We start from the raw sequence: 12,990 nt of genomic DNA on the forward strand, positions 1-12,990 counted from the left end.
AACTTTTTAAGAGTTTCATCTTAGGTCTGAAAGTGTGTGATTGTGAATGTTGTGCTTGGTGAGGTTCCTGTCAGTCTCTGTGTTCACTGGTCTGTGTCACACTCTCTTCCTGCTGTAACAGCTCAGTGTCTCTGCCTCTGACTGAGGGAGGTTTTTGTACGACTGTGATTCACTGTGTCAACACACTCGCTCCATTTATTACATGGCCACTGAAACAGTAGTAAACTGCTGCATCTTCACTCTGAACTCCACTGATGGTCAAAGAGAAGTCAGAGCTGCTTCCACTGCCACTAAATCGAGCTGGTGCTCCTGAATGTCTATTGGTCGCTCTGTATATTAGGAGCTTTGGAGTCTGTCCAGGTTTCTGCTGGTACCAGGACATACATGGTTGACTATAACACGTTCCAACATTGGAATCGGTTTTACAGGTCAGAGTGACAGTGGATCCTGGAGTAAAGGTCACGACTGGAGGCTGAGTCACAGTCACCTGGCCGCTGCATCCTGCAGACAAACACAAATCATACAAGTCTCAGCGGAGGTGAAGAGAGAGAACAGGCAGCGCATCACGTCTGAAATGTTGCTGAGTGACTGAACCTGTGAAGCTGCAGCAGGCCAGCGTCCAGATGAGGAGGGCGATGAGAGTCATGGTGGTTGTGGTCGACTGACGGGTCTGAGTCCTGCAGAGCTGAAGTCACAGGACTATAAAGCTTCTCGGTTCAGTGGAGGATCAGCTGACGATGCAAAGCCTCCTCTCTATGGAAATGATTCCTCTGCTCTGAGCGGACTGAAGGTGACGTGGGACACAAACTCAGGAGCGTTACTGTTTGGATTTACACTAAATATGAAGAAGCACAATTGAGGGTCGTCAGCATCTGGATTCAAATTGTGTCACTTTCATTGATTCAAATATGTTTATTTTATTCCCTTGAATTACAGAGTGAGTAGAAGTACAATAGAACTTTAAAAGCTTTTTGTTTAAATTGTGTTTTTCAAATTCTGTTGAGGTTTCCTGTTTGTTTTACAGATTTTAAATGATGTTAAACTATTTTGAAGTATTAATTTATGACAAAGTTAAATCAACTGTTTGTGTCTCAATGTTTAAAAGTAACAAAAATGATTGAAATTATTTCAAATCATGATGAAATGTCAAGCCACATTAGCTCAATATAAATATGAAGTGTCAATTGTGTAGTTTTACCATAAAAAGTGAATCTTCAGTGGACAGACTGTTGTTCACGGTGCAGGAGGTTTTTGTACGAGCACCTAATGAGTCTGTATCACTGTGGTGGACTTTCGGTGGAGGAACCAAACTCGTCAGTGACTGTAAGTACCAGAGATTTTGACTTTGTGCATTAATAACTTTGATCTAACAATGAAGAAGAATTTGATCAAGTTCAGAGATTGACTGGCTGATAATTTTGTTGAGTTTTGATCAATCAAAGTTAATCTCATATCCTGAGAAAAAGAAATGCTGATCAATATTTATTGATTGTAATGAATTTCTGTAGATTATTACATTTATAGAAACATACAAAAACAAATGTTTCATCTATTTTCATGTTCACTAATGATTTGAATTCACGTGTGTAGAACATTTTAAAATAGAATTTGCTCAAGCTTCAAACTGAATCACAAAGTGTTTCAAATGTTTACTTTGAAATGATCAAACATATTCTGGCACAAAAATCTGATGTTGAACACAAACAGGATTTTATCAGTAAATGCAGCTCAGCTTTGTGTTCACGGTTCATGTGGTGAAAAGGAAGTGAAAGAAACAGACGACAACGGTTTGAACTGTTTTCACACCAGTGTTTCAGCTCTGTGACTTTAAACAGAAGAAAATCATCTCAGGGACGAGTTCTTCACTGTCACACGTTGAGAAACAGACATGAAGACGTCATCAATAATCATCAATAATCATTATCAGTGAACCTTCTCAGCCACATTGACACTTGAACCCTGCGGCTGATGGTCTGACACTGAGTGAAGATGTTAAACAGTAGAAGTTCTTCTGTTTTATTTTATAACGTGCAAGAAATCACCTGGACGTCATTTTGCTTCATCCTCATCCCTTTGTCTTTTCTCCCCCCTCTCTCTCCTCCAGTGGGTGTGGTGCGGCCCACCCTGACCGTCCTCCCCCCCTCCAGTGCAGAGCTGCAGCAGGGCAGTGCCACTCTGGTGTGTCTGGCCAGCGGGGGCTTCCCCTCGGCCTGGAGCCTGGGCTGGAAGGTGGGGGGCAGCAGCAGCTCCTCGGGGGCGTCTCGCAGCCCAGAGGTCCTGGGGAAGGACGGCCACTACAGCTGGAGCAGCACCCTGAGCCTCCCTGTGGAGCAGTGGAGCAAGGCGGCCTCAGTGAGCTGTGAGGCCAGTCTGAACGGACAGAGCCCTGTCACTCAAACCCTGGACCCTGACCGCTGCTCGGAGTAGAGAGACGACAGGATGGAGTCATTGTGCTCTACTGTGGGTCTGTTTGATTTACGTGTGTTCTACTGCAGCTCTGCACGTCTTCATATCTTTGCTTCAACATATTATTACAGTTCAATGTTGTATTGTGCTACTTTTTAAACAAGAATAAATATTTCATGTCATATGTCATTTGTTTTTCACATTTCTATTCTTACTTTACTGAAATAAAAGAAATCATCACTAACATCTGCTTCTGTTTTATTTCTTCTGCAAGATATTAATGTAAATCTGTGTTTTACTTCCACTTATACAATAATTTCTCTTGTGTGGATCTGCATGAAAACCATGTTCCTCACTTCTGAGATGAACAATTCACTTCATTCAAATGATGAAAATCACATATTTCATTAGTTTGTAGGACTTTCCTCATAATTCATATTATTGTCAACAAAAGTGTCACAAGTAAAAACTTCAAATGAAACCTGAGAAGTTAGAGGGAGATGACACATTTAGCATAAGAGTTATTTAGATATTTAGTTCCATCCATGTTCTGATGTGTGAGTGCTTAATGGTAAAACACCTTTGAATGTGTGATTATAATATTCATCATATCACTATTTAATAAAGTTTAACAGAATCTAAATGACAATTAAAGTCGACAAACAAACATTTAGTCATCAAATGAAATTGATTAATAACCAGAACTTTCTGATTATTCTTGTTTTAAACTTGTTGGTTGTATCATCTCAATGTGTTTATAATACATCGTACACATCACTACATATATTCTCTGTGTTCACTGTAGTTTTCTGTTAGAGCTCATTCTGTAGAGCAACTAGTTGACGCAGGTTTTTCACGATACAGCTCCGTTTACAACACGTGCAACTCGGCCGGTCGACGCAGCGTTCACTGCTCCGCCAGAGAATCACCATGAAAAATCATTTGTGGGACTCCAGGGGCGTTTCAAGGGACTTTAGGGGCCTCGGGCAAAAGGGATCTGGGGGAGCCTGCATTGAATCAAACACCCCCCTACAAAGAAACACATGAACCACATCATTACAATCTTCAAACTAATCTTTTCTCATCAACATTAAAAGTGCAGACCCGTGCATCCACGTAAATGATAGTGAAGCAATAAAGTTTAACTTCAAACCCACCCCCCCACCATCTCAGGCTCATCTTACACACACATTTAGACGTTCTAGTCTTCAACCAATCATCTAAAAGGACAAAGTTGGTTGCATGGGGCCTTGTTTGTTGATTTATGAACATTTAAAACTTTAGTTTAGTTTGTTTCAGTTAAGATTCTTCTGCTTGAAGACTCGTGTGTTGTGTTCACTGGACCAGTTATTCTCTGTGCAGCTGCAGTGGACCAGTTTCACTTCAGTCAAACTGAGGGAGGTTTTTGTACGACTCTAAATCACTGTGTGAACGTGTTACCGCTATGAGCACCAAGACAGTAATAATCTCCAACATCTTCAGCCTGAACACCACTGATAGTTAAGGTGTAACTAGAACCAGATCTACTGCCACTGAATCGAGACGGAGTTCCTGAATTACGAGTTGATGTTGTGTATATAAGAAGCTTGGGAGCCTGTCCAGGTTTCTGAAGGTACCAACTGAGATCATCATCAATATCTGAACTCCCTCTGGCTCCAATGTTCACAGTCCCTCCAAGTCTAACAGACTTGACTGTGTCGGTCTGAGTCAGAAATTTGTTGGCAGCAGACTCTGAAATCAGAAATGAATGAAAGCGCATCAGAGGAAAGAGTTCCAACAGCCTGTGGAGGAAAATAAAGACAACACATTAACACCATGTTCAAAATCTCTCACCCTGACTCAGAAAAACCATCATGACACTCAGAGTTACTGTCAACATCATCCTGATGCAGTTTTCTGTGCGAGCGTGTGAAAACTGCTCGGACTCTGTGTAAGGCAGGAGAACTTAAACTCTGGAGCAGTGATGCACAAAAGTCATGCAAACACACACCTGCGGATGTGAAACAGAAAAAGCAGAGTTCATCTCCCTCTGGATCATTCGACCATTTCAAATCTGTCCATAGAAAACTTAAACATGTCTCACATGTTCTCCCAATGCCAACTCTATGGATTATTATTATTATTTATTTTAATTGTATTAGTTTTTCTAGGGTGAGGAAAATAAAATGCAAGAACAGCCCAGACATTCAACTTGCACATGAGCAGTTGAACTTATTGATATATTTAATTTACCAGCTTTTTTTATTTCATTTTACAAAAATGATTCAAAGTTCTTCTCTCCAATGTCCTGTAGTTTCATGTCAAATAATCTCAGCCACATTGAATAATGATGTGAAGGGTCTCCTCAGTTTGCAGCTGGTTAAATGCTCATCAGTTGTGGAATCATCCTGTTTCATTGAATTTTGACATATATCAGAAAACAAAGCAAAATCATGAACGTTTTCAAGGTGGATGTTATTTTTGTAATAATAAAATCCTTTAGATGACAGAGATTGTTTCTGCATCTGTTAACACAGATGACAGTTTGTCACTGACATGACTTTGTGCTTTGTGCTCACTGTTGTGTGAAGGAGGTTTTTGTACAGCGACTTAACAGACTTCTATCACTGTGGTACACGTTCGGCGGAGGCACCAAACTCATCATTCACAGTAAGTCTGGCTTCATGGTGGATCAAACTTTGCACATAATGTATTTCTCAATAGATAAATAAATGTGTCTCTATGTTTTATTACATCCGGTAGTTATCAGACAACAATCATATTTGAAAGGGGAAAAAAAGTGAATATGAATTTCAGTCTGTTAATAAGCAACAACGATTAGAAGTTGAAAAGTTCAATCATGACTTTGCCAAATTGAAACAATAGGTCTCTGAATTATGTCAGCACATGAAATGATTGTATTCTGAATGAGGATGCGAATGGACATTTTCTGTAGACGATGTAAAGAAGCTTGAATTAAGTTTATATCAAAGTTCAGCTCATTGGAAACTTGATTTTTTTAACCCTGCGTGTATAAAAATGACTGTTAAAGAGTTTCATACTCCAGATTTTCTTTATTGGCTCTTGTCTCGGTTAAGATACGATATGATACGATTAGGTAAAGCTAAGATGAGATAAGATAAGTGACTCTCATCTTCTTGTGTGTCTCTACTCTCCCCTCCAGGTGGCCCCATGGTCAGGCCCTCGGTCTCTCTGCTTCCCCCTTCCTCTGAGCAGCTCTCTGGGGGCTCGGCCATGCTGGCCTGCCTGTTGACTGGCTACTCTCCTCAGGGAGCTGTGGTGAGCTGGGACGTGGACGGCACAGAGGTGACGGAGGGGGTCCTTACCAGCTCGGAGCAGGAGAAGAGCGGACGCTTCAGCAGCAGCAGCACCCTGACCCTGAGCCGGGAGCACTGGGAGACAGGGGAGCTGTACTCCTGCAGGGTCCTCCACCACGGACACAGTCAGACCCAGTCCCTCACCAGGAGCCAGTGTCAGGGCTAGAGGGGCCGACTGAAGCCCAGGACAGGAGCTCTGTCTGGGGGGAGGGGGCAGGAGAAGCAGACCTGCAGCTCTGATCAAATATGAGTTTGGATGTTTGTAGAGGTTTGTTCTGTGTGGAGCTCAACTTTAATAACTGTCACGCTCACAAATGAGGTTTTGCTAATAAAGTTTGTATTGATGCATAACACCAAAGTGTTTGGTCTTTAATCTTTTTACATGGTTTTAAATCTTCACTTGATGCTCCTCCTCTGGGCAGATATCTTGGAATTTAAATCGGTTGGTAAAAATAAAAGTTACTACTTCTTTTAATTGGTAAGAACAATGATGACATATTAGTGATTGTTTTATCAAGATTGGAAACATGCTTCCTTTTCAGCGAAGCAAAACCAATGATAGAAATAACTAACGGCCAATATTTGTCTGTCAATGTGACTGTTAATGTAATCATTAGATCTTATTAAATCTCATTTTAAAATGATTCCTCTAAAACTCAACTCAACTAATCATCATTGAATAAAACTGTGTGTCACAACAAATCGGTGTCTTTTTTTTTGCTTTCAACATTTTACACATTGCAAAACCTCCATTCTTGATCATTCCAGTGTCAGAAAGTGCAGGAGATGGTTTCAGTTGTGTCACTTCTCTGCACGTCAGTGGAGATACAACATATCAAGCATTAAAACATTGATTTCAAAATCTAGAACAAGAAACTGGAGCTTTTGGTTTGGACTGATGTAAGGTGCCAGGTTATGTCAGTAGCTTCAGAGAGGGAACTGAATGAGGAGAATACAAAACGAGAAGTGTGTGTGGGCTTTGTTTCAGTTAAGATTCTTCTGCTTGAAGACTCGTGTGTTGTGTTCACTGGACCAGTTATTCTCTGTGCAGCTGCAGTGGACCAGTTTCACTTCAGTCAAACTGAGGGAGGTTTTTGTACGACTCTAAATCACTGTGTGAACGTGTTACCGCGATGAAGGCCGAGACAGTAATAATCTCCAACATCTTCAGCCTGAACACCACTGATAGTTAAGGTGTAACTAGAACCAGAGCTACTGCCACTGAATCGAGACGGAGTTCCTGAATTAAGAGTTGATGCTTTGTATATAAGAAGCTTGGGAGCCTGTCCAGGTTTCTGAAGGTACCAACTGAGATCATCCTCAATATCTGAACTCCCTCTGGCTCCGATGGTCACAGTCCCTCCAAGACTAACAGACTTGACTGTGTCGGTCTGAGTCAGAAATTTGTTGGCAGCAGACTCTGAAATCAGAAATGAATGAAAGAGCATCAGAGGAAAGAGTTCCAACAGCCTGTGGAGGAAAATAAAGACAACACATTAACACCATGTTCAAAATCTCTCACCCTGACTCAGAAAAACCATCATGACACTCAGAGTTACTGTCAACATCATCCTGATGCAGTTTTCTGTGCGAGTGTGTGAAAACGGTTCAGACTCTGTGAGACTTTAACTCTGAGGAGCAGCGATGCAAACAATTCATGCAAAATACATTTGAGTACACCTGTCTTGATGAAACCCAGAGGAAGAGGTGAGGTTGAGTGAGAACATGTGGACATCACATGAAGGAACTTTCACTTCTGGTTCTGACTTTGAAACGTTCTGGTCTGCACACATGGGAGAAGTTTGTCTTCAAGGCTTTTTACCAGAAAACCTTTGAATGTGATTGTTGTTCATGGACTCTTTCATCCCAAAACACCAAATGTATCAAAATCGAACCAAGTGATTTTGTTTCCTCAACTGAATCAAAGTGTGACTGAAAACTGAAGCCAGCAGCTCCTCTGGGAGTAACTGTCTCTTCATGTCTATAAGTAGATGCACACTGCCCTCTGCTGACACTTCACCATCATCAATAACTCCATCATGGTTGAGACTGATTTGGTTTTCTGTCCTTGTTCAATCTTTCATCACCGTGTACATCAGTCATTTCATTCAGCTCTGATATCAGGGAAAGAAGTCAGTAAGTACACGTCATCTAACCTCAGTGACCCCAGACCTCTGTTTTATTGAAGTACTCTCCCCCTCTGAGAATACTCTGAGTATCAATAAGACTTCATGTGACAGTGAAGTCTACGAGTATCAGTCTCATTTGATTGCTCTGTAAAAAACTAAAGTTTAACATGTACAGTTCCAATAAAACTGAGCAAAGTGCGTCTGCTAATGAAGATAAAACCATGTGAACAAAAAGAGCTGCAAAATACATCATGAATGTATTGACTGTAATTACTGCACTTGAGAAATATCTATTTTGTACATATTTAGAAATATCCCACTGACACTCCTGTGGAAAATCAGAGAATAATCAAAGCTTGTGGTAAAATGATATTCAAATATTACAAACTGGTCATTCATTTGTAGTAATAAATGGATGTAGTCAGTAAAAGCAACTTTTTAAGAGTTTCATCTTAGGTCTGAAAGTGTGTGATTGTGAATGTTGTGCTTGGTGAGGTTCCTGTCAGTCTCTGTGTTCACTGGTCTGTGTCACACTCTCTTCCTGCTGTAACAGCTCAGTGTCTCTGCCTCTGACTGAGGGAGGTTTTTGTACGACTGTGATTCACTGTGTCAACACTCCACTGCCATGATCAGTGAGACAGTAGTAATCTCCAACATCTTCACTCTGAACTCCACTGATGGTCAAAGAGAAGTCAGTTCTGCTTCCACTGCCACTAAACCGAGCTGGTGCTCCTGAATATCTATTGGTCGCTCTGTATATTAGGAGCTTTGGAGTCTGTCCAGGTTTCTGCTGGTACCAGTACATACATTGTTCACCACCCCACGTTGCAACATTGGAATTAGTTTTACAGGTCAGAGTGACAGTGGATCCTGGAGTAAAGGTCACGACTGGAGGCTGAGTCACAGTCACCTGGCCGCTGCATCCTGCAGACAAACACAAATCATACAAGTCTCAGCGGAGGTGAAGAGAAAGAACAGGCAGCGCATCACGTCTGAAATGTTGCTGAGTGACTGAACCTGTGAAGCTGCAGCAGGCCAGCGTCCAGATGAGGAGGGCGATGAGAGTCATGGTGGTTGTGGTCGACTGACGGGTCTGAGTCCTGCAGAGCTGAAGTCACAGGACTATAAAGCTTCTCGGTTCAGTGGAGGATCAGCTGACGATGCAAAGCCTCCTCTCTATGGAAATGATTCCTCTGCTCTGAGCGGACTGAAGGTGACGTGGGACACAAACTCAGGAGCGTTACTGTTTGGATTTACACTAAATATGAAGAAGCACAATTGAGGGTCGTCAGCATCTGGATTCAAATTGTGTCACTTTCATTGATGCAAATATGTTTATTTTATTCCCTTGAATTACAGAGTGAGTAGAAGTACAATAGAACTTTAAAAGCTTTTTGTTTAAATTGTGTTTTTCAAATTCTGTTGAGGTTTCCTGTTTGTTTTACAGATTTTAAATGATGTTAAACTGTTTTGAAGTATTAATTTATGACAAAGTTTAATCAACTGTTTGTGTCTCAATGTTTAAAAGTAACAAAAATGATTGAAATCATTTCAAATCATGATGAAATGTCAAGCCACATTAGCTCAATATAAATATGAAGTGTCAATTGTGTAGTTTTACCATTAAAAGTGAATCTTCAGTGGACAGACTGTTGTTCACGGTGCAGGAGGTTTTTGTACGAGCACCTAATGAGTCTGTATCACTGTGGCTCACTTTCGGTGGAGGAACCAAACTCGTCAGTGACTGTAAGTACCAGAGATTTTGACTTTGTGCATTAATAACTTTGATCTAATAATGAAGAAGAATTTGATCAAGTTCAGAGATTGACTGGCTGATAATTTTGTTGAGTTTTGATCAATCAAAGTTAATCTCATATCCTGAGAAAAAGAAATGCTGATCAATATTTATTGATTGTAATGAGTTTCTGTAGATTATTACATTTATAGAAACATACAAAAACAAATGCTTAATCTATTTTCATGTTCACTAATGATTTGAATTCACGTGTGTAGAACATTTTAAAATAGAATTTGCTCAAGCTTCAAACTGAATCACAAAGTGTTTCAAATGTTTACTTTGAAATGATCAAACATATTCTGGCACAAAAATCTGATGTTGAACACAAACAGGATTTTATCAGTAAATGCAGCTCAGCTTTGTGTTCACGGTTCATGTGGTGAAAAGGAAGTGAAAGAAACAGACGACAACGGTTTGAACTGTTTTCACACCAGTGTTTCAGCTCTGTGACTTTAAACAGAAGAAAATCATCTCAGGGACGAGTTCTTCACTGTCACACGTTGAGAAACAGACATGAAGACGTCATCAATAATCATCAATAATCATTATCAGTGAACCTTCTCAGCCACATTGACACTTGAACCCTGCGGCTGATGGTCTGACACTGAGTGAAGATGTTAAACAGTAGAAGTTCTTCTGCTTTATTTTATAACGTGCAAGAAATCACCTGGACGTCATTTTGCTTCATCCTCATCCCTTTGTCTTTTCTCCCCCCTCTCTCTCCTCCAGTGGGTGTGGTGCGGCCCACCCTGACCGTCCTCCCCCCCTCCAGTGCAGAGCTGCAGCAGGGCAGTGCCACTCTGGTGTGTCTGGCCAGCGGGGGCTTCCCCTCGGCCTGGAGCCTGGGCTGGAAGGTGGGGGGCAGCAGCAGCTCCTCTGGGGCGTCTCACAGCCCAGAGGTCCTGGGGAAGGACGGCCACTACAGCTGGAGCAGCACCCTGAGCCTCCCTGTGGAGCAGTGGAGCAAGGCGGCCTCAGTGAGCTGTGAGGCCAGTCTGAACGGACAGAGCCCTGTCACTCAAACCCTGGACCCTGACCGCTGCTCGGAGTAGAGAGACGACAGGATGGAGTCATTGTGCTCTACTGTGGGTCTGTTTGATTTACATGTGTTCTACTGCAGCTCTGCACGTCTTCATATCTTTGCTTCAACATATTATCACAGTTCAATGTTGTATTGTGGTACTTTTTAAACAAGAATAAATATTTCATGTCATATGTCATTTGTTTTTCACATTTCTATTCTTACTTTACTGAAATAAAATAAATCATCACTAACATCTGCTTCTGTTTTGTTTCTTCTGCAAGATATTAATGTAAATCTGTGTTTTACTTCCACTTATACAATAATTTCTCTTGTGTGGATCTGCATGAAAACCATGTTCCTCACTTCTGAGATGAACAATTCACTTCATTCAAATGATGAAAATCACATATTTCATTAGTTTGTAGGACTTTCCTCATAATTCATATTATTGTCAACAAAAGTGTCACAAGTAAAAACTTCAAATGAAACCTGAGAAGTTAGAGGGAGATGACACATTTAGCATAAGAGTTATTTAGATATTTAGTTCCATCCATGTTCTGATGTGTGAGTGCTTAATGGTAAAACACCTTTGAATGTGTGATTATAATATTCATCATATCACTATTTAATAAAGTCAGAGTTGCTTCAGAGATGGAACTGAATGAGGAGAATACAAAATGAGAAGTGTGTGTGGGCTTTGTTTCAGTTAAGATTCTTCTGCTTGAAGACTCGTGTGTTGTGTTCACTGGACCAGTTATTCTCTGTGCAGCTGCAGTGGACCAGTTTCACTTCAGTCAAACTGAGGGAGGTTTTTGTACGACTCTAAATCACTGTGTGAACACTCCACCTCCATGATCACCAAGACAGTAATAATCTCCAACATCTGCAGCCTGAACACCACTGATAGTTAAGGTGTAACTAGAACCAGATCTACTGCCACTGAATCGAGACGGAGTTCCTGAATAACGAGTTGATGCATCATATATAAGAAGCTTGGGAGCCTGTCCAGGTTTCTGAAGGTACCAACTGAGATCAGCACCAATATCTGAACTCCCTCTGGCTCCGATGTTCACAGTCCCTCCAAGACTAACAGACTTGACTGTGTCGGTCTGAGTCAGAAAATTGTTGGCAGCAGACTCTGAAATCAGAAATGAATGAAAGAGCATCAGAGGAAAGAGTTCCAACAGCCTGTGGAGGAAAATAAAGACAACACATTAACACCATGTTCAAAATCTCTCACCCTGACTCAGAAAAACCATCATGACACTCAGAGTTACTGTCAACATCATCCTGATGCAGTTTTCTGTGCGAGTGCGTGAAAACGGTTCAGACTCTGTGAGACTTTAACTCTGAGGAGCAGCGATGCAAACAATTCATGCAAAATACATTTGAGTACACCTGTCTTGATGAAACCCAGAGGAAGAGGTGAGGTTGAGTGAGAACATGTGGACATCACATGAAGGAACTTTCACTTCTGGTTCTGACTTTGAAACGTTCTGGTCTGCACACATGGGAGAAGTTTGTCTTCAAGGCTTTTTACCAGAAAACCTTTGAATGTGATTGTTGTTCATGGACTCTTTCATCCCAAAACACCAAATGTATCAAAATCGAACCAAGTGATTTTGTTTCCTCAACTGAATCAAAGTGTGACTGAAAACTGAAGCCAGCAGCTCCTCTGGGAGTAACTGTCTCTTCATGTCTATAAGTAGATGCACACTGCCCTCTGCTGACACTTCACCATCATCAATAACTCCATCATGGTTGAGACTGATTTGGTTTTCTGTCCTTGTTCAATCTTTCATCACCGTGTACATCAGTCAGAGACCTTAGTTAGATAGACTGTCTATATGAAGGTCTATATAGATTTACATACAGTCGATATACTGAATATCATATTTATATAGTATTATAAATTATGATAATAAATGTATATACAGTCTATGTAAAGTGAGACAATGTCGACAGTCTATATACAATATGTAGAATATATCCACTATAAATATATGTGCAGTCTGCATGTCTTTAAAAACAGTTTATATAAAGATAGAGTCCACAAACAATCAATGTAAAGATGTATGCAGCCTATAGACACATCTCTGCATGCAGTTCGTATGAAGATGTAGATATTCTACAGACCGTCTCTATGAAGATATACAAAGTCTATTTGTCTTTTAGAAGACATACACAGTTTTTAGAAAGACAGAGTCCAACAAACTATATAAAGGTGTATACAGCCTACAGATTGTCTCTTTAAATATATTTACAGTTTATGCAGTTATATATACCATCATATAAATATATATATATATATATATA

General features: G+C 40.7%; 1 long non-coding RNA gene and 2 gene segments (V, D, J or C); all 3 read left to right on the forward strand.

The window, feature by feature from the left end:
- The first annotated feature begins 162 nt into the window (after window positions 1–162).
- Window positions 163–2,650, forward strand: LOC138412318 (immunoglobulin lambda constant 1-like). The segment is given in 2 exon segments: window positions 163–937; window positions 2,105–2,650. Coding segments are annotated over 2 exon segments (324 nt in total).
- A 1,742-nt stretch (window positions 2,651–4,392) lies between these two features.
- Window positions 4,393–6,076, forward strand: LOC109623873 (uncharacterized). The gene is made up of 2 exons (XR_011244762.1): window positions 4,393–5,055; window positions 5,570–6,076. It is a non-coding gene; the product is annotated as an uncharacterized lncRNA (long non-coding RNA).
- A 2,364-nt stretch (window positions 6,077–8,440) lies between these two features.
- On the forward strand, window positions 8,441–10,925 carry LOC138412320 (immunoglobulin lambda constant 1-like). The segment is given in 2 exon segments: window positions 8,441–9,212; window positions 10,380–10,925. Coding segments are annotated over 2 exon segments (360 nt in total).
- The last annotated feature ends 2,065 nt before the right edge of the window (window positions 10,926–12,990 follow it).

The sequence above is a fragment of the Paralichthys olivaceus genome, chromosome 12 (genome assembly GCF_024713975.1).
Source record: "Paralichthys olivaceus isolate ysfri-2021 chromosome 12, ASM2471397v2, whole genome shotgun sequence".
NCBI classification, from domain to species: Eukaryota; Metazoa; Chordata; class Actinopteri; order Pleuronectiformes; family Paralichthyidae; genus Paralichthys; species Paralichthys olivaceus.